This window comes from Pongo pygmaeus, chromosome 12 (genome assembly GCF_028885625.2).
Source record: "Pongo pygmaeus isolate AG05252 chromosome 12, NHGRI_mPonPyg2-v2.0_pri, whole genome shotgun sequence".
NCBI lineage: Eukaryota > Metazoa > Chordata > Mammalia > Primates > Hominidae > Pongo > Pongo pygmaeus.
Genome location: NC_072385.2, coordinates 123287991 through 123308570, shown reverse-complemented (window position 1 = coordinate 123308570; position 20580 = coordinate 123287991). Strand labels below are relative to the sequence as shown.

Below are 20580 nucleotides of genomic sequence, written 5' to 3'. Positions count from 1 at the left end.
ACCAAAAAAAAAAAAAAAAAAAAAAAATTAACCAGGCGTGGTGGTGGGTGCTTATAATCCCAGCTGCTAGGGAGGCTGAGGCTGGAGCATCGCTTGAACCCCGGAGGTGCTGTGAGCGGAGATCGTACCACTGTACTCCAGCCTGGGCGAGTGAGACTCTTGTCTCAAAAAAAAAAAAAAAAAAAAAAAGAAAAAGAAAGAAAATGAGTTAGGTGCTATTCTGACCTTTGGGAATTTGAAATTTTCTTTGTGACCTAATCTATTGCCTATTTTTCTAAGTGTTTCGTGGGTGTCTGAAATGGGTGTATTCTCTTGTTTTCATTGCACAGCACTGATAAACGTCTATTGGAGCAACACTATCAATGAGTGTCATATTTGCTATTTCATGTTTTTATACTTTAGGCGCTTTGCTGCCCTTACAGGATACAGAAAGGTCTGTGACAGTTTGTTTGTTTTTGGAGACACAGTCTCACTCTGTCGCCCAGGCTGGAGTGAAGTGGTGCAATCTCTCTTGGCTTACTGCAACCTTTGCCTTCCGGGTTCAAGCGATTCTCCTGCCTCAGCCTCCTGAGTAGCTGGGACCACAGGCACCCACCACCAGGCCCAGCTATTTTTTGTATTTTTAGTAGAGATGGGGTTTTGCCACATTGGCCAGACTAGTCTCGAACTCCTGACCTCAAGTGATCCTGCCTTGGCCTCCCAAAATGCTGAGATTACAGGCGTGAGCCCCCGCGCCTGGCCATCTATGATAGTTACAACTCCTCGAAGGCTGCCCTTTGTTCCTCTCTAGCACTTCTGTGCGCAGTATATTGTCTTGAATTCCATGCTGCCTGATGGTTTGTCATGTCTCTATTTTGGTAACTGCCATGCATTGATAAATGAGAATATTGTTGTTTGAAGAGTTAAGACATTTGTGTTAGATCATGTAGCTGCCTAGTGTCAGGCCTTCACCTGGTCATCCTGACTCCCCTGGTCTGCCCTTGCTCTGTCTTAGGCCCCTCACAGGTGGCAGTAGCTCTCCTTTGCCTCCCCTGCCTTGATTTTCAGTTTAGGCCCAGCTGGGATGGTCTCTAGTATCTGCCAGGCTTCCCCCAGCTCCCAGCAGCTCTTATCAAAGCAGAAGTCCAGCCAGCAGGGGAGGAAGGAATGTTGGCTGGCCACTTTAGGTACTACATGCGGGAGTAAGGGTCAGCTCGAGGCAATGTTGTGAAATCCCGAAATCATTCTTTGGAGGTTAAATTTAATGTAAGGCATTTCCATCTTGGATCCTGCCCCAGGACCCACGGCTCCATTGTTCCCCAGGTCTCAGCAAGGCCTTTTTCACTTAACACCGTGTTGGTGCTCATCACAGCCCCGGTAAAAGGCAGCCATTTGGACGTTCCTTATTTTCACGAGCTTCAGGGGCAACCTCCCATGGTCCTTTTTGGATGTTCTTTTTGCATTAGCTTCACGTCCAAAGTTGGTATCATTCTCAACAGACAGCTTCCATTTGTGCAGCCTTCTGCCTAGGGTTTGTTCCCATCTCAGTCAAAGGCTCCAGCGACTTAAGCACCTGGTGCTTAAGTAGACAGTCTGGGCACCACCTCCCTGTCCAACCCTCCACAGGAGATGCCAGTAAGGACGGAGTCCTGTGGGCTCCACCTCCAAAATCTGTCCTGTGTCCACCTACTTCTCAGCATGTCCTTCGAATCTACCTTCATTGCGTTCCTGTGTTTTTGCAACAGACTCAGTTGTCTCCCGGTTTCCCTTTCATTCATTCACCCCACAGCGGTCAGAGTGATCTTTTTAAAAGCACCGTATCACAGATCGCCTGAGGTCGGAAGTTGGAGACCAACCTGACCAACATGGAGTAACCTAATCTCTACTAAAAATAGAGAAAATTAGCTGGGTGTGGTAGCGCATGCCTGTAATCCCAGCTACTCGGGGAGGCTGAAGAGGAGAATCGCTTGAACCCGGGAGACGGAGGTTGCGGTGAGCCGAGATCTCGCCGTGGCACTGCAGCCTGGGCAATAAGAGCAAAACTCTGTCTCAAAAATAAATAAATAAATAAATAAAAGCACAGTTTCACATAGCTCTCCTGCGTGAAACCCTCCGTGGCTTTTCTGTGCCCTCAATGTAAAATTCTTACTTGCAACCCTCGCTTCCAGACCCCTAGCTGGTCAGGCCCCAGGGTACTCCTCTCCAGACACCCTGGCTCCATCCTGCGTTGGTCCTATGCCTGGAAGACCCCCCACCCACCACCCCTGCCTAGCAGGGCAGGCTTCTTCTTATTGACCCGATTCCAGAAGACTGCTCACCCAGAAGACTTCTCCAGATTGCCAGCCAGCCCGGTCCCTCTAGGTGACCCCACTTTAATTATCTGCATTCCACAGCCCACTATTAAAGCCCACTGCATAAGTTATCTTTGCCTTTTGGGGGGTATTAATTTTGTAATTAATATCCTTGCATAACTCATTGTGTAAATTTTTGATTATTTTAAAGTTGCATGGAGATGTTTAAATAAAACTTTACCAACGGTCGGGCACAGTGGCTCATGCCTGTAATCCCAGCAGTTTAGGAGGCCAAGGCGGGCGGATCACTTGAGGTTGGGAGTTCAAGACCAGCCTGGCCAACATGGTGAAACCTCGTCTCTACTAAAAATACAAAAAAATTCACCGGGCTTGGTGGTGGGCACCTGTAATCCAAGCTACTTGGGAGGCTGAGGCAGGAGAATCACTTAAACCCAGGAGGCAGAGGTTGCAGTGAGCTGAGATCACGCCTCTGCACTCCAGCCTGAGCAACAGAGTGAGACTCCATCTCAAAAAAAAAAAAAAAAAAAAAAAAGGTTGCATGCCCAGAAGTGGAATTACTGGTATAATGGATATAGACATATTGAAAGCTGTTTGTACATACTACTAACTTGTTTTCCAATGAAGTTAGAAGAAGTGCCCTTTTGTCACACCCCATCTATTAAGTGCTTTTAAGAAACTTGGTTCCTGTACCTGGCAGGATGATGTGTGATTGTTTTAATGTGCATTTCTTGGATTTCCAGCGAGAGTAAACATATTTTCAAGAGCTTATCAGCCATGGTACTCCTATTTGTGTGACTGGGCTGTTCCCGGCCTTGCCCCTGCATCCCTTGGGCTGGGCTGCGGGTTGCACGACTCCAGGGGAAGCCCTTCACATTGTATGTGCTGGAACTCTGCTCCGCAGGCGAGCGCAGGACCTGCAATTGTTCTCAGTGGCTAAGTTGCTTGGTGGATTGACTTTTTGGCTTAGTGTCCAGAACTTCGATGTGTGATGTTTCTTTCTATCCCAAACACTTGGGGCATTGCCCAGTGATTCCTAAAAGACTGTAGGCCCCAGGGGATTTAAGCAACACTTTTCTGGGAGCTGAGTTCAGGTCCTCCTTGCCTGTTCCTTCCAAGGGGAAAACTTTCTTCTTCATTTTTTGAGACCAAATCTCACTCTTGTGGCCCAGGCTGGAGTGCAGTGGCACCATGTCGGCTCACTGCAACCTCTGCCTCCCGGGTTCCAGTGATTCTCCTGCCTCAGCCTCCCAAGTAGCTGGGATTATAGATGTGCGCCACCAGGCCTGGCTAATTTTTGTATTTTTAGTAGAGACGGGGTTTCACCATGTTGGCCAGGCTGGTCTCGAACTCCCGACCTCAGGTGATCTGCCCGCCTTGGCTTCCCAAAGTGCTGGGATTACAGGCGTGAGCCACCACACCCAGCTGAAATTGGCTTTTTGAAGAGGGTAGAGCATTACTATCTGGACCGCATGTGGGTGAATCACTCTATATTGTCAGCTTGGCCAATGAGAATTCCGTTCTTAGTGACAAGAGTAGCTTTGCTGGGTGGCTCTACACACTGTATGCGGAGGGGAGTCCCTCTAAAGAGCTAAAGATCAGCTCCTTATTTAAACTTCCAGTTTCTGTAAGCCAAGTTGGAATTTAAAGCATGATGTTGTCTATGGCCAGAGTCCCCAGGGGGAGCCTCCTAGTGAGCCTCACTGGACCTTTGTTTTTGTGAAAAGAAAATCACTTAATTGCTGTGGAGTCACATTTTCCTGGTGACTTTGCTGCAGGGCATGACGATTTCATTGTCCCTTGGTGGAGGAGGAAGTAGAGAGACAAAGGATGGGGTGAGGTGCCCAGGGGCTCCTGAGTCACCAGGGGAGGCAGGGAACAGGCTCCCCCTGGAAGCTTCTGGGCCTCCCCTCTCAGGTGTGCGGGCCCCTCCTGTGTGGCTGCAGGAGCGAGGCTGGGGCAGGTGGCCCCTCTCATCAAGGTACCCTGACAGTGGCCAGGCACTGGCAGGCCTGGGGTTTTGGGTTATCTAGAGTGGGCATGCTAGCACCTGCTTTCACGGATGGAGACTGGCTTTAGAGGAAGGCTGGGGGTCAGGACCAGCTGACATGTGGCCACCAGTGAAGTGACCTGGGGCAAGCTTCTGGGCCTCTGTGCACTCCATTTCCTCAGCTCTAGGGGCCTTGGCTTTGTGTGTGGAGCATTCACATATAAATCCTTAGTGCTTTCCTGGGGGCAAAGAGAAGCTCCCAGATGCCCTCCCTCCGACCCTGCCCTGTAACCTGGTTGCGCTCTTCCCAGGCATCTGGGTTCCTCCCTCCCTCCCTCCCTCCCTCCCTCCTTTCTTCCTTCGCTCCTTCCTTCCTTCCTTCCATGGAGTCTCGCCCTGTGGCTTAGGCTGGAGTGCAATGGCATGATCTCGGCTCACTGCAATCTCGCCTCCCGGGCTCAAGTGGTTCTCCTGCCTCAGCCTCCCGAGTAGCTGGGATTACAGGCACCCACCACCACACCCAGCTAATTTTTGTATTTTTAGTAGAGACAGGGTTTGGCCATGTTGGCCAGTCTGGTCTCCAACTCCTGACCGCCTCGGCCTCCCAAAGTGCTGGGATTACAGGCGTGAGTCACCATGCTGGCCTTTCTGGATAATTTCTGACAACCAAACAACTCTATCCTGCGTTTGCCAGAATTTTCCAAAAAATCCAGGGAGGGAGAAAGCCTTCTCTTTGGTGTTGCATAGACTTGCCCTCAGGATCCTCAGAACCTGTATCCACTACTCCTCAGCGGGAGAGCTGGAGGTGGGAGACCCAACCCTTCCTTCTACAAAGAAGGGAGCGGCCTGTGCAGTTTGCAGGGCAGAACCCCTGGAGACACTGTGTCTTAAGGCTACTTAAGAATCTCCTCTGCTCGGGCCCTGCGATCTGTAGCCTCAAGTATTCACCTCCAATTCCAGCCCTCCTGCTGGGGTGCAAGGCTTCTAGGCACCCGCCGGCTGCTCCTCTCCCCATACCCCCGGACTGGAAGAGTCCTGGGAGCCCTGCATGGCAGGAAAGTCCTGGCTGTGGGTGCAGAAGAAGAGGAGACAGATCTCAGGAGCCCCCCTCACCATTGGGATCGAAGCCCTTCAGCCATCCTCTGCCCCAGAGCCATTCTTCCACCCCTGAACGCCTTGGGGTCTAGGGTTTAGAAATCAGCAGGGCTAAGAGGTGCCCCCGTAGTGTTTGTGGAAAGGAAGGAAAGGGCACGTTCAGTACAGACTTGCCACAGGCAGATTTGTGAAGCTCCTGGGCGGCCTCTTCTTGCCTGATTCCCCACCGCAGCTTGCCTGTGTCTGGAGGCTGCCTGCCCAGCACCCGAAGGCCTCCAATCCCTACCTGCCCTGCCTCACACCTGGGCAATGCCCCTCACTCCTCCCACTCCATCTTACCCAATTTCTTCCCTTGGGGATTCCCCAGATGACTATCGAGGTAGGGGGCTGGGCCTGAGTAGCACGCCCTTGTCTTATTCCTTTATTTACTCACTGCTTTGTCTATTTGAATTACCATGATTGACTTTTTGTTTTTTGAAACAGGGTCTTGCTCTGTTGCCCAGGCTGGACTGCAATGATTCAATCACTCCTCACTGCAACCTGCCTCACCCTCCTGAGTTGCTGGGACTACAGGCACACCCCACTACCCATGGCTAATATTTATTTATATATTTATTTATTTATTTGGTAGATACAAGGTCTCACTATGTTGCTCAAGCTGATCTCGAACTCCTGGGCTCAAGTGATCCTCCTGTCTTGGCCTCCCAAAGTGCTGGGATTACAGGTGTGAGCCACCACACCTGATCTCATTCTTTTTTAGAGGCTTCTTGGTGATCCATTATATCAGATGGGTCCCTTGTTGATAAACATTGAAATGGCTTCCTGTCTTTTATAATTACAAACCATTCTGCCACAAAATATGGTGTTTGTAGCACATGAGCCAGTATAGCAGAAGAATAAATTTCTAGAAGTTCAATGGCTCACACCTGTAGTCCCAGCACTAGGGAGGCCAAGGCAGAAGAATAGCTTGAGCCCAGGAGTTCGAAACTAGCTTAGGCACCATAGGGACACCCTGTCTGTACAGATAATAATAATAAATTAGGTCGGGCAAGGTGGCTCACGCCTATAATCCCAGCACTTTGGGAGGCCGAGGCAGGTGGATCACTTGAGGTCAGCAGCTCAAGACCAGCCTGGCTAACATGGTGAAACCCCATCTTTACTAAAAATACAAAAATTAGCTAGGCATGATGGCGGGCACCTATAATCCCAGCTACTGGAGAGGCTGAGGCAGGAGAATAGCTGAAACCTGGAGGCGGAGGTTGCAGTGAGCCAAGATTGCACCACTGCACCCTAGCCTGGGCAACAGCGAGATTCTGTCTCAAAAAATAATAATAAATAAATAAATAAAATTTAACCAGGCATGGTGGTGTGTGCCTGCAGTCCCAGCTACCTGGGAGGCTAAGGTAGGAGGGTCCCTTGAGCACAGGAGTTTGAGGCTGCAGTGGGCCATGTAACGCCATTGCACTGCAGCCTGGGTGACAGAGTGTAACCCTGTCTCGAAGAAAAGAATACGGCTTTTTTAGAATTTGTCTAGGAGGTTTTCCGGTTTTCACCAGAACCAACCCTTGCCTCCAAATGTTTGATAGATACTCTAAAATTACTCTCTAGTGAGGCTGTACCAATCAACATCTCATCTCAGCAGTGCCTTGATGCTCCTGTTTCCCCAAGGACTGCCAATGCTGTATTAGGAGTTTTCTTTATCCACTGAACTAATTGGTGTAAAAGATATTCCTGTGCAAGTGAGATTGAGCTTTCTTCCTCACGCTTATGAGCTATTTATTGATGCTCTTCTGTGAACCTATAGATGAGCATTTGACCGGGCCTCCTCACCTTTAATGCTGCAGATGTTTAAATTAGGGAAATTCTAGTATCTGACGCTTGAACTACATAAATAGGTCTCACTGTTACAATAATTGTCCCCATGCTTGATGGTTTTTTTTTTTTCTCTTTTTCTTTTTTTTTTTGAGACAGAGTCTCATTCTGTTGCCAGGCTGGAGTGCAGTGGCGCTATCTCGGCTCACTGCAACCTCTGCCTCCAGGGTTCAAGCAATTCTCCTGCCTCAGCCTCCCGAGTAGCTGGGACTACAGGTGTGTGCCACCACGACCAGCTAATTTTTTTGTATTTTTTGTAGAGACGGGGTTTCACCATGTTGGCCAGGATGGTCTCGATCTCTTGACCTCGTGATCTGCCCGCCTCAGCCTCCCAAAGTGCTGGGATTATAAGCATGAGCCATCGCACCTGGCCGATTTTTAAGAATATGGGTTTATTACTTTAAAATGTATTTTTATCATTTATTATCATTTGTTTATTTCCTTTTTTTTTTTTTTTTCTGAGATGGAATTTCATTCTTGTTGCCCAGGCTGGAGTGTAATGGCACAATCTCGGTTTATTGCAACCTCGCCTCCCGGGTTCAAACAATTCTCCTGCCTCAGCCTCCCTAGTATCTGGGTGCCTGCCACCACACCCAGCTAATTTGTTTTGTATTTTTAGGAGAGATGGGGTTTCACCATGTTGGCCAGGCTGGTCTCGAACTCCTGACCTCAGGTGATCCACCCACCTCAACCTCCCAAAGGGCAGGGATTATAAGCATGAGCCACTGTGCCCAGCCTATTTGTTACCTTTTTAACCTTTTTTTTTTTTTTTTTTTTTAGACAGAGTCTCACTCTGTCGCCCAGGCTGGAGTGCAGTGGCACCATCTCAGCTCACTGCAACCTCCACCTCCCTGATTCAAGTGGTTCTCCTGCCTCAGCCTCCCAAGTAGCTGGGATTACATGCCCTGGTAATTTTTGTATTTTAAGTAGAGATGGGTTTTCACCATGTTGGCCAGGCTGGTCTCGAACTCCTGACCTCAAGTGATCCACCTACCTCTGCCTCCCAAAGTGCTGGGATTACAGGCATGAGCCACCACGCCCGGCCAACCATTTTTAAGTGTACAGTTCAGTGGTGTTAAGTACATTCACACTGCTGTTACAACCGTCACCATCCTCCACCCGCAGGACTTTTTCCATTTTGAAGAACTGAAACTATTCATTAAACAGTGACTCCTCATTTCCTCCTCCCCCAGGCCCTGGCAACTACCTTTCTACTTTCTCTCTGTATGAATTAGACTATTTTAGGTACCTCCTATGAATGAAATCATACAGTGTTTGACCTTTTCTGGCTGGCTTATTTTGCTCAGCATAATGTCTTCAATGTCTTATAGCATGTGTCAGTATTCCCTTCCTTTTAAGGCTGACTAGTGCCGCATTGTATGGACACACCACATTCTATGTATCCACTCAGCCACTGATGGATGCTTGGGTCGCTCCCACCTTTTGGCTATTTTTGTTTGTTTATTTTTGAGATGGAGTTTGTGACCTCCACCTCCTGGGTTTAAGCGATTCTCCTGCCTCAGCCTCCCGAGTAGCTGGAACTACAGGTGTGCGCCACCACACCTGGCTAATTTTTGTATTTTTAGTAGAGATGAGGTTTCACCATGTGGGCCAGGCTGGTCTCAAACTCCTGACCTCAAGTGATCTGCCCACCTTGGCCTCCCAACGTGCTGGGATTACAGGGGTGAGCCACTGAGCCTGGCCTTGGCTATTGTTAATAATGCTGCTATGTTTATTTTTATTAGTTATTTATTATTTATTTTGTTATGGTTTACTATTTTATTTTCAGTTTCTCTTATTTCGTTTTTCTTCTTCTTCTTTTTTTTTTCTTTTTTTTTGAGACAGTCTCCCTCTGTCACCCATGCTGGAATGCAGTGGCCCAATCTCAGTCCACTGCAACCTCCGCCTCCCAGGTTCAAGCGATTCTCGTGCCTCAGCCTCCCAAGTAGCTGGGATTACAGGCGCCCACCAGCACGCCAGGCTAATTTTTGTATTTTTAGTAGAGATGTGGTTTCACCATGTTGACCAGGATGATCTCGATCTCTTGACCTCATGATCCACCCGCCTCAGCCTCCCAAAGTGCTGGGGTTACAGACATGAGCCACCGTGCCCAACTGTAGTTTCTTTTATTTTCTATTTGCCAAAAGTAATATGTTTTTAACAAATTAAAACATAGCATTACATAAATTCTTGGAAACTGCAGGTCTCCATTCTTGTATCCATGAAGATAATAGCCAGTGTCAACAGTTTGGTTTCTTTTCTTTTAGGATTCTTATTTACGTATATGCTGAAATAATTTTTTAAGGGGTTATATGCTTTACGTGCTTAAATGCTTTATTTTGACCCAATTTCAAATTTCCAGAAAACACAAAAGACAATGAAAAAAATTCTCAGCCATGCGGGGTGGCTCGCGCCTGCAATCCCGGTGCTTTGGGAGGCCAGGGCAGGCGGATCACCCGAGGTTGTGAGTTCCAGACCAGCCTGACCAACAAGGAAAAACCCCGTCTCTACTAAAAATACAAAATTAGCCGGGTGTGGTGGTACATGCCTGTAATCCCAGCTACTCGGGAGGCTGAGGCAGGAGAATTGCTTGAACCTGGGAGGTGGAGATTGCAGTGAGCCGAGATCACGCCATTGCACTCAAGCTTGGGCAACAAGAATGAAACTCAGTCACAAAAAAAAAAAAAAAGAAAAGAATCCTCACATACTTTTCATATACTTTTACCACAACTGCTTTCTCTCTGTTTCTGTCTCTCTTTCTGAGCTCTGAAGTCTTCAACAATAAGTTGCAGACATGATGTTCCTTTACCTCTAAAAACTTTAGGGTGTATTTTCTAAAAACAAGGACATCCTCTTATATAACCTTAGTATGATGATCAAAATCAGGAATGCAATACTGGTACTTGGTCTACAGATTTTACTTGGATATCACCGCTTGTCTCAATAGTGTGCTTTCTAAGCTGGGGACGGTGGCACATTTCTGTAGTCTCAGCTACTCAGAAGGCTGAGGTGGGAGGATCACTTGAGGCCAGGAGTTTGAGACCAGTCTAGACCACACAGCAAGACACCATCTCTTTAAAAAAAAAAAAAAAAAAAAAGCACACTTTCTACCAAAATAAAATGTCATATTTTCTCAGATAATAATGAAAACTGACATGGCTTCCTGTCTTCTGTAATAAATTGTCATGTCTCTTTAGCCTCATTTAAACTGGAACTCTTATACAGACTCTTTTACTTTCTTTCTTTTCTGTTTTTTTTTTTTTTTTTTTTGAGATGGTGTCTTGCTCTGTTACCCAGGCTGGAGTGCAGTGGTGCGATCTCGGCTCACTGCAACCTCTGCCTCCCAGGCTCAAGCAATTTTCTTGCCTCAGCCTCAAAGCTTTCCAGCCTAAACCTGGAAGGATTTAGGGTTTAGAGTAACTGGGATTACAGGCATGTACCACCACGCCTGGCTAATTTTTGTACTTTTAGTAGAGACGGGGTTTAGCCATGTTGGCCTGGGTGGTCTCGAACTCCTGACCTTGTGATCCACTTGCCTTGGCCTCCCAAAGTGCTGGGATTACAGGTGTGAGCCACTGCACCCAGCCTTTTTGACCTTGATGGCTCTGAGTTTTTTAAGTGTTTAGGTCAGTTATTTTGTAAAATGCTCCTTAATTTGAACTCGTGCTGCTTCCTCATGGCTAGACTGAGGTTATGCAGTTTTGGCAAAATGCTGCAGAACTGATGTTGTTTTCCTCAATGCGTTGCAGGAGGCACACAGCATTGGTCTTTTCCATGTGTATGATGTTAACTTTGGTCACTTGACTAAGGCAGTATCTGCTTAAATTTTTTTTTTAACAAGGTAAAAGATACATACAGTGAAATGTACGCATCTTAAGTGAACAGGCTGGAGAGTTTAGACAAATAAGTATCATCCATCAGTGTAACCAACATCCCAACCAAGGTCTTTATATATTGTTTACAGTGCTTGTTTAATTAAAAATATGGTTTGTCCATCTTTTATGGGTTAATATAAATTTTTTTCCTGGTATTTTACATAAAGCTGCCAGAGTTTACTTTAGACAAACATGGAAGAGCTAATTTCCATGGGCCTTGGAGTAGTGTAGATTTATGATCAATTTCTGCTTCGACCCTAGCTTACCGTGTAGGGTGACCTTTAACTCTCTGAGTCTTAATTTTTTTCATCTCTAAAATGGGGATGTCACTTAGCTCAAAACTTTTTCTCAAGAATGGAGTCTTCTGGCTGGACACGGTGGCACACGCCTGTAATCCCAGCACTTTGGGAGGCCGAGGTGGGTGGATTGCCTGAGGTCAGGAGTTCAAGACCAGCCTGGCCAACATGGTGACACCCTGTCTCTACCAAAAATACAAAAAATTAGCTGAGCATGGTGGCAGACAACTGTAATCCCAGCTACCAGGGAAGCTGAGGCAGGAGAACCACTTGAACCTGGGAGATAGAGGTTGCAGTGAGCCGAGATCACACCATTGTACTCCAGGCTGGACAACAAGAGCGAAACTCTGTCTCAAAAAAAAAAAAAAAGAAAGAAAGAATGGAGTCTTCAAAACATCTAAAAAATTATATATATCAATAAATAAAATTTTTTAAAAGAGACTGGGTATGGTGGCTCATGCCTGTAATCTTAGCACTTTGGGAAGCCGAGGTGAGAGAATCACTTGAGGCCAGGAGTTCAAGACCAGCCTAGGCAACATAGCAAGACCCTGGCCCTATCAAAAAAAAGTTTTTTTTAAATGAACAAGCCAGTAAAAAACCGGCAAAATATATGAACGTGCTATCCACAGAAGAAGAAAATAGCCTTTTATAGAGTCAAACCTGAGAAAAGATGTCCAGCCTCACTGATGATCAAAGAAATGCAAATCAAAGCAACCATGAGATATAATTTTTCAGATATCAGATTGGCAGAGATTAAAAAGATTCATAATACCTGTGTTGGCAAGGGTTTAGGGAAGCAGGCAGTCTCATACACTGGGGTGTGAGTGTACACTGACTTTGTACATGTGTAGTGTAGTTGAGTCTTGCTTGTTAAAACTTTGAATGTTCATATTCTTAATTCCAGAAGTTGCTTTCTTAGCAACTTATTTTTTCTTTTTAAATGCATTTTTCTTTTTAAAAGTGTATTTATCTTTTAACGAAGTTCAGTTTTCTGATCCAGGCAACTTATTTTTTATATATACCTGCACAAGTGAGCAAAATGTGTGTATTATTGTGACACCATATCAAAGTGGCAACAACTCAAATGTCCAATAGTAGAGAATTTGTTATGATACAGCTATGAAATGAAATACAGTACAGTAAATGAAAGGAATGAGGAACCAGTCTTCTCCCGTGAAAAGGTGTTCACAACAAACTGTAGAGTGAAAAAAGTACATTTAACCAGTATCTAGACTCTTAGTTCCCTTTCAATGAGAGAAATTTTCCGATTAAGTAATACTGCAATTCACTGATGACCATCGTTAATGATCACAGCTAAGTCAGGGCTGTTTGTGTTATGCGGAACCAGGGCTTTTTCTAGCAGTAGAGCTTCATAGACCATGTTATTCTGAGACGTTTCTGGTGTCATGTATATGCCTAAGGGCCACAATTCTATGTAGTTAAAGAGTTCACAGAAGGGCACGTGTGATGGCTCATGCCTGTAATCTCAGCCCTTTGGGAGGCCAAGGCAGGTGGATTGCTTGAGCTCAGGGGTTTGAGACCAGGCTGGGCCACATGGTAAAATCCCGTCTCTACCAAAAATACAAAAATTAGCAGGGCATGGTGACGGGTGCCTGTAGTCCAGCTACTCAGGAGGCTGAGGCAGATGGATCACTTGAACCTGGAAGGTGGAGGTTGCAGTGAGCCGAGATAGCACCACTGCACTCCAGCTTGGGCGACAGGGTGAGACCCTGTCTCAAAAATGAAAAGCAAAAAAAAAAAAACAAAACAAAAACTTCGTAGAGGCTAGGACAAGGAGCACTAAAGAGTCATTAGCAAAATGATGAGTGAGTTCTCTTTTTAGGTCTGTTAGGACAGAAACAAGTACGGGTGCCAGAATTCATTGATTCATTCAGCAGACGTTGCTGAGCAGCTGCTGTGAGTCAGGCACTGTGGTAGGTGCTGGATTTATGTAAACAAATAACTACTCAAAATATTATAGGGGATGTGGTGATAGGAGAGAGCAACTCCCACAGGTCGCTGTAAGGATAAAAGAGGAACTGTTGGCAGCATTAAAATAGGAGCTCCGAAAGAGTGGGGACTTTGTTTTGTCCATGACATTTTAGAACAGTGCTTGGCGCATAGTAGTTGTTTGATGTATGAAATTTGCTAAACAAATGAACCAATGAATTTATGGAGTCAGGGTCCCAACAGATAACAGAAGATGCACTTGCAAATTATGCCAGGGATAATTTGAAGAGGGGCTCCTTTTAGGGAGGCAGAGTTATGTGTGGGCTATAGGAGAATCACAGGAACCACGCAGGAACCTAGGCTGGTGGAGAGACATTGTCACAACCCCTAGGCTGGCAGAGACTAGAGGATTGAGGTCACTGGAACTGGGAGGGAACCAGACTTTCCCTCCCTCTGATCTCCTGCCAAATCTACCCAGGAGTCATGGGGCAGAGAACCCAAAACAGTCCACCCAGGTTGCCTAGAGCCTATCTCAAGGTGTCTCTTGCAGACTGATACCTTACAATGGTATCAGGCACCAAACTCCATGAAGAATCCTGTGAGATAAGGAGTATCATCCCCATTTTACAGCTGAAAACTGTAAAAATGTAAAAACATTTTACAGACAAAACTGAGATTAGTTAGGTAACTTACCCAAGGTTATAATCAGTAAGACGCTATTAACTACTGTTCTAAGAAACGCCCTCATACTGGTGGAGATTTAATCCCAGGATGGGCCACAGCGACGGTAAAGATAGCAGTGTGGCCTGGTGGCCGAGAGCCTCACTTTTGGGGTCCACATAACGACTGGATGGTTAGAAGGGATGGGGCACATTACTTCTCTGGGCCTCAGTTTCTCCATCTGTAAAATGAGATGATACCCAACTTTTGGGAATTTTTGCAAGGATTAAATGAGGCAATGACTATAGAATGTTTGATACTTGGTCGATTCCACTAAATAATAGGTGATATCAAAAGAAGACCTTAACTCTGTCTGGCTGGGCACAGTGACTCATGTCTGTAATCTCAGCACTTTGGGAGGCTGAGGCCTGAGGATCACTTTAGCCCCAGAGTTCGAGACAAGCTTGGGCAATATAGTAAGACCTTGTCTCTACAAAAAAATTTAAAAATGAGGTGGAGGATCACTTGAGTCTGGGACGTCAAGGCTGCAATGAGCCGTGATCATACCACTGTATTCCCATCCTACCTGGGTGACAGAGCGACATCCTGCCTCAAAAAAAAAAAAAAACAACAACAACAACAAAAAACCCTTAACTCACATAAACCATGCAAGTGTTAAGCCTTTGGAAATATGCCAGAATACGAAATGTGTTCCCTCTTGGGTGGGGGAGTATGGTGGTTCAGTTTTTGTTAACTACTTTATACTTGTATTTTTCCATTTTTGACCAAAGACACATGACTCTGGGAGTCAGGAAAGCAAGGTGCTACCTCTCCCTCCCTCCTTTGCTTTTATCAGGGCGTCCCGTGTCCCTGCCTCTGTTTTCTGTGTTGGGCCCTAGGCCTCTGGGCTCCGGTCCGAGTGGCCGGGGTGGCCAGCGTCTGCAGCAGTGGAAGACCTTGTACTCCATGTAGGATTCAGTGACTTGAGTCCGCTCTTCCTGCAAACACCACCTCCCTCCTGAGGGCGGGGAGAATGTGGAGAGAGAGAGCCTGAGGCAATGATTTGGATCATCATAACTTTCAGACTTTGATCCTAGTTTGACTTGTTTTCCAACTGGAGTTCTAATGGCTCAGCCTTCTGGAGCACACTCTCCTTGCTACGAGATGATTGGTTATGTCAATATTCATAATAATCCTGTAAAATGAGCATCATCCACATTTTATAGGTAATAGAACCGAGGTGCAAAGTAATTACATCAATTTAGCTAAAATCGGCAGGGTGCGATGACTCACACCTGTAATCCCAGCACTTTGGGAGGCCAAGGCAGGTGGATCACTTGAGGTCAGGAGTTCAAGACTAGCCTGGCCAACATGGCAAAACCCCGTCTCTACTAAAAATACAAAAATTAGCTGGGTGTGGTGGTGGGCCCCTGTAATCCCAGCTACTTGGGAGGCTGAGGAAAGAGAATCACTTGAACCCGGGAGGCGGGGGTTGCAGTGAGTCGAGATTGCACCACTACACTCCAGCCTGGGCGACAGAGCAAGACTCTGTCTCCCCCTCAAAAAAAAGAAAAGAAAAATTGGCTAAAATCCTACATTTGGTAATTGGCAGAGTTGTGGCCGATTTGAGCCCTTTTGCCTTCAAATGCTATACTTTCTGAAGCCTTCAGTATGTTTTTCAGAGACAAAAAGTTTTAATGTTCTAATTATAAAAGCAATATCTGATTATAATTGGAAAATATGTAAGGTAGGAAAAACACTTTCATGTCGTCATAGCCAGTGCCCATACTGCCTGTAGGAGTTTGTATCTTGGTATTTTTCCAACATTATAATACACGCTTTGTTCCACAGTATTAGGAATTCTTTGAAGCTTTATATTCAATGGCGCTCTAATAATCCCTCAGCTGGATATACCATCATTTACTTAAACAATTCCTTATTGTCGGACCTTCCAGCTGTCTCCAATTCTTTACTGTCAGCAGTGTGCTGCGAAGAACATTGTTTTATTCAGAAAGCTTTTTCTGTTTGTCCCATTTCCCAGAAGTAGAAACGCTGGTTCAAAGGCTATTAGCACTTTTTTTTTTTTTTTTTTTTTTTTTTGAGACGGGGTCTCACACTGTCACCCAGGCTGGAGTGCAGTGGTGCGATCTCGGCTCACTGCAACCTCCGCCTCCTGGGTTCAAGCGATTCTCCTGCCTCGGCCTCCCGAGTAGCTGGGACTACAGGCGCCCACCACCATGCCCGGCTAATTTTTGTATTTTTAGTAGAGACGGGGTTTCACCATGTTGGCCAGGATGGTCTCGATCCCTTGACCTAGTGATCTGCCTGCCTCGGCCTCCCAAAGTGCTGGGATGGGATTACAGGTGTGACCCACTGTGCCCGGCCACTATTGGCATTTTAACCCTCTTCATACATCTTGCCAAATTATTCCCCCAAAGGGTGTCACCAGCTACTTTTCCTGCCAGCAGCATGTGACAGTATTTTGAGGACAGCTTCCTACTCTAACCGGCTCTTTTTCTTCTCTCTCCAAAGCCTCATAAGGAGAATGGCTCAAAGCGTGGTGGAAGTCATGGAGGACTCAAAGGGGAAGGTCCAGGAGCACCTCCTGGCAAACGGAGGTAGGTAGGGCGGCTCTCTGATGTGGAGCACAATCTCCCCGCTCCCTCTAGACCAGAGTTGCCCTCGCTGTGGCCACACAGCAATCACCGAGATGGCCCAGGTCTCAGTGGACACTCTGGATTGACACATTGGGCAGAGGCTCTGCACTCGCTTTTATTTATTTATATTATTATTATTTTGAGACAGAGTCTCCCTCTGTTGCCCAGGCTGGAGTGTGGTGCAATCTTGGCTCACTGCAACCTCTGCCGCCCGGGTTCAAGCGATTCTCCTGTCTCAGCCTCCTGAGTAGCTAGGACTACAGGCACCCACCGTCACGCCTGGCTAATTTTTGTATTTTTAGTAGAGATGGAGTTTCACCATGTTGGCCAGGCTGGCCTCAAGCTCCCAACCTCAAGTGATCTGCCCACCTCAGCCTCCCAAAGTACTGTGATTACGGGCATGAGCTACCATGCCCGGCCAATTTTTATTATGATTATTTTCTTTTTTTTTTTTTTTTGAGATGGAGTCTCGCTTGTCACCCAGGATGGAGTGCAGTGGCGCAATCTCAGCTCACTGCAAGCTCCGCCTTCTGGGTTCATGCCATTCTCCGGCCTCAGCCTCCCGAGTAGCTGGGACTACAGGTGCCCGCCACTACGCCCGGCTAATTTTTTGTGTGTGTGTTTTTAGTAGAGATGGGGTTTCACCGTATTAGCCAGGATGGTCTCGATCTCCTGACCTCGTGATCCGCCTGCCTCGGCCTCCTAAAGTGCTGGGATTACAGGCGTGAGCCACCGCACCCGGCCTATTATGATTATTTTCTGAGACGTGGTCTTGCCCAGGCTGGAGTGCAGTGGTGTGATCATAGCTCACTGCAGCCTCAACCTCTCAGGCTCAAGGGGTCCTCTCACCTCAGCCTCTCGCTCACCAACACACCTGGCTAATATATATATATATATATATATATATATATATATATATTTTTTTTTTTTGAGACGGAGTTTTGCTCTTGTTGCCCAGGCTGGAGCGCAACGGCACAATCTCGGCTCACCGCAACCTCCGCCTCCCAGGTTCAAGCGATTCTCCCACGTTCAAGCGATTCTCCCACCTCAGCCTCCTGAGTAGCTGGGATTACAGGCATATACCACCATGTACGGCTAGTTTTGTATTTTTAGTAGAGATGGGGTTTCTCCATGTTGGTCAGGCTGGTCTCAAACTCCCGACCTCAGGTGATCCGCCCGCCCTGGTCTCCCAAAGTGCTGGGATGACAGGCGTGAGCCACCGTACCTGGCCACGCCTGGCCAATATTTTTTATTTTTTGTAGAGCTGGGGTCTCGCAATGTTGCCCAGGCTGGTCTTAAACTCCTGAGCTCATGCGATCTTCCTGCCTTGGCCTCCCAAAGTGCTGGGATTCCAGGTGTGAGCCACTGTTCCTGGCTGGTGCGCTGCTTTTAGCTCATCAGCACTGCTAGGTTTGGAAGGTGTTCCCCTTCATAAGTTCACAGCTCTGCAGTTCCACCTCTACTCGAACCAGCTGGTGAACTCCTCAGAGTGCTGCAGATAAACACAGGGTCCAGGGAGCTCAGCCCAGCTCCTACAGTTTGCCCCTCCACCCTCTCCAGAGCCACCACTCTCCCCACCTGGGCAATTCTGCCTCCTCACCTCACCCTCACCGATTTATCCCTTTGCCCAAATCAGGTATGAAAAATGCCTTCCTGTGCTGAGGAAGGCCTCCAGCCAGTCTTCAATTGCTGTCCAGTAAAAAGAACAGAGGCTGCACCCTGAAGGCTCCCTGCAGTGTAGTCACGTTGGGAATGTCTGCTTCCTTCGTGCTAATAGGACGAACCTTTAGATTCCAGTGATGTTTTGGCCCATTAACTGTGTGCATACTATTTCAGTGCATTTAAAGTGTGCAAGGCAAAACCTTTGAGACTTTGGAAACTTTAGAATTAAATGTTTAAATATCTGTAGAGATAATTAAACTTACATGATTCTATACATATATATTGAAAATGAGAGTAGAGATAATACTGGGCCAGTGTGGTGCCTCACGCCTGTAATCCCATCACTTTGGGAGGCTGAGGCAGGCAGATCACCTGAGGTCAGGAGTTCAAAACCAGCCCAGCCAACATGGTGAAACCCCATCTCTACTAAAAATACAGAAAAAATTAGCTGGGCGTAGTGGTGCACACCTGTAATCCCAGCTACTTGGGAGGCTGGGGGAGGAGAATTGCTTGAACCCAGGAGGCAGAGGTTGCTGTGAGCCGAGATCGCACCATTGCATTCCAGCCTGGGTGACAGAGTGAGACTCTGTCTCAAAGCAAACAAAAAACAACAACAATAGATAATACTATATTTTTACTGTACCTTTTCCGCGTTTAGAAATATTTAGATATATTGCCGGGCGCAGTGGCTCACGCCTGCAATCCCAGCATTTTGGGAGGCTGAGGCGGATTGATCACCAAGTCAGGAGTTCGAGACCAGACTGGCCAACATGGTGAAACCCCGTCTCTACTAAAAATACAAAAATTAGCTGGGTGTGGTGGCTGGCACCTGTAATCCCATTTTCTCAGGAGGCTGAGGCAGAAGAATTGTTTGAACCTGGGAGGCGGAGGTTGCAGTGAGCCGAGATCGCACCATTGCACTCCAGCCTAGGAGACAAGGGTGAAACTCTGTCTCAAAAAAAAACAAAACAAAAAAAGAAATATTTAGATATACAAATACTTACCATGTGTTACAGTTGGGATAGCCTAGGTGTGTAGTAGGCGATACCACCTAGGTTTTTGTAAGTGCCCTCTGTGATGTTCACACAATGACAAAAATCTCCTAATGACATTTCTCAGAATGTATCCCTGTCATGAAGCAACGCGTGACTGTTTACACTACATGTTTATAATAAGATTTATATCATTTGTTATAAATATAACATATATTCATACTTTTCCCTCTTGAAAACATGAGGAGACTTTTTTTTTTTTTTTTTTTTGAGACAGTCTCACTCTGTTACCCGGGCTGGAGTGCAGTGGCGCGATCTCGGCTCACCGCAACCTCTGCCTACCGGGTTCAAGCAAGTCTCCTGCCTCGCCCTCCGGAGTAGCTGGGATTACAGGCACCCGCCATCACACATGGCTAATTTTTGTATTTTTAGTACAGACCGGGTTTCTCCACGTTGGCCGGGCTGGTGTTGAACTCCTGACCTCAGGTGATCCGCCAGCCTTGGCCTCCCAAAGTGCTAGGATTACAGGCTTAAGCCATGGCGCCCGGCCAGAGAAGACTTTATTTGGCTGTTTAAATTGACAAATTGAAATGTTCCTACCCAACCCGTGATCTTGGCTTTGTGTGTCTATATGGCTTAATAACTCCACCTTATTATATTGCAGGCTTGAAAGAAAAAATGAAATGTTTAAAGAGTAGGTTATGCATTGTTTGCTGTGTCTGTGCTCAGTGTGATGCCCGCATGTCCCGGGAAGGTGGAATCTCGGTCTGGTTGTATTGGTACAGTGATCAAGTTACCACGATTTCTCAAGTAACAACCTTGTAACTTGGTCGCAATATCCATATGACACAGATAACCACCATCTCGTCCCCTCGCCTCTTTGTCCTGTCATCCCTGCCGCTCCTGAGCAGCACCGCATGCCGCCTGGAAGCTGGGAACGCTTTGACCTTGTGCAGTTCGAGGTGAACTCCTGTCTCTTTCTGCATGTGGTCTGCTTCTTGCTTTGATCCTGACGCGATGTCCCTACTGCCTGCTCTTTGAGCCTGTCTGTTTTATGGACACTGGAACCTTAAACTCCAGGCTTCACTTCGTGTGGCCTTGATGGGGTTCAGACATACAAGGAGCCTCCAGGGCAGTCCCGGTGCCCAAACAGGTCTTTCCTTGTGTGAATGTTAGAGGGAGCCATTTGCTTTGGATTTTCTCCAACCCGCTCAAACTGGTGGAATTAAAAATAGCAAATCAT

General features: G+C 46.7%; 1 protein-coding gene and 1 non-coding gene across 5 annotated transcripts in view; both read left to right on the top strand.

Moving 5' to 3' along the window:
- Positions 1–20580, top strand: part of ATP6V1C2 (ATPase H+ transporting V1 subunit C2) — a 62063-nt gene that overhangs the window by 15362 nt on the left and 26121 nt on the right. For 2 of the 4 annotated variants that reach the window (XM_054476301.2, XM_054476303.2), the window contains exons 4-5: positions 16559–16644; positions 20002–20031. In XM_054476301.2, coding sequence (XP_054332276.1) covers positions 16559–16644; positions 20002–20031 — 116 coding nt within the window. The remainder of the gene's footprint in view (positions 1–16558; positions 16645–20001; positions 20032–20580) is intronic. The other 2 variants (XM_054476304.2, XM_054476302.2) reach the window with 1 other exon arrangement.
- On the top strand, positions 6876–6940 carry LOC129030955 (U7 small nuclear RNA). Its single transcript, XR_008500846.1, has one exon. It is a non-coding gene; the product is annotated as a U7 small nuclear RNA (small nuclear RNA).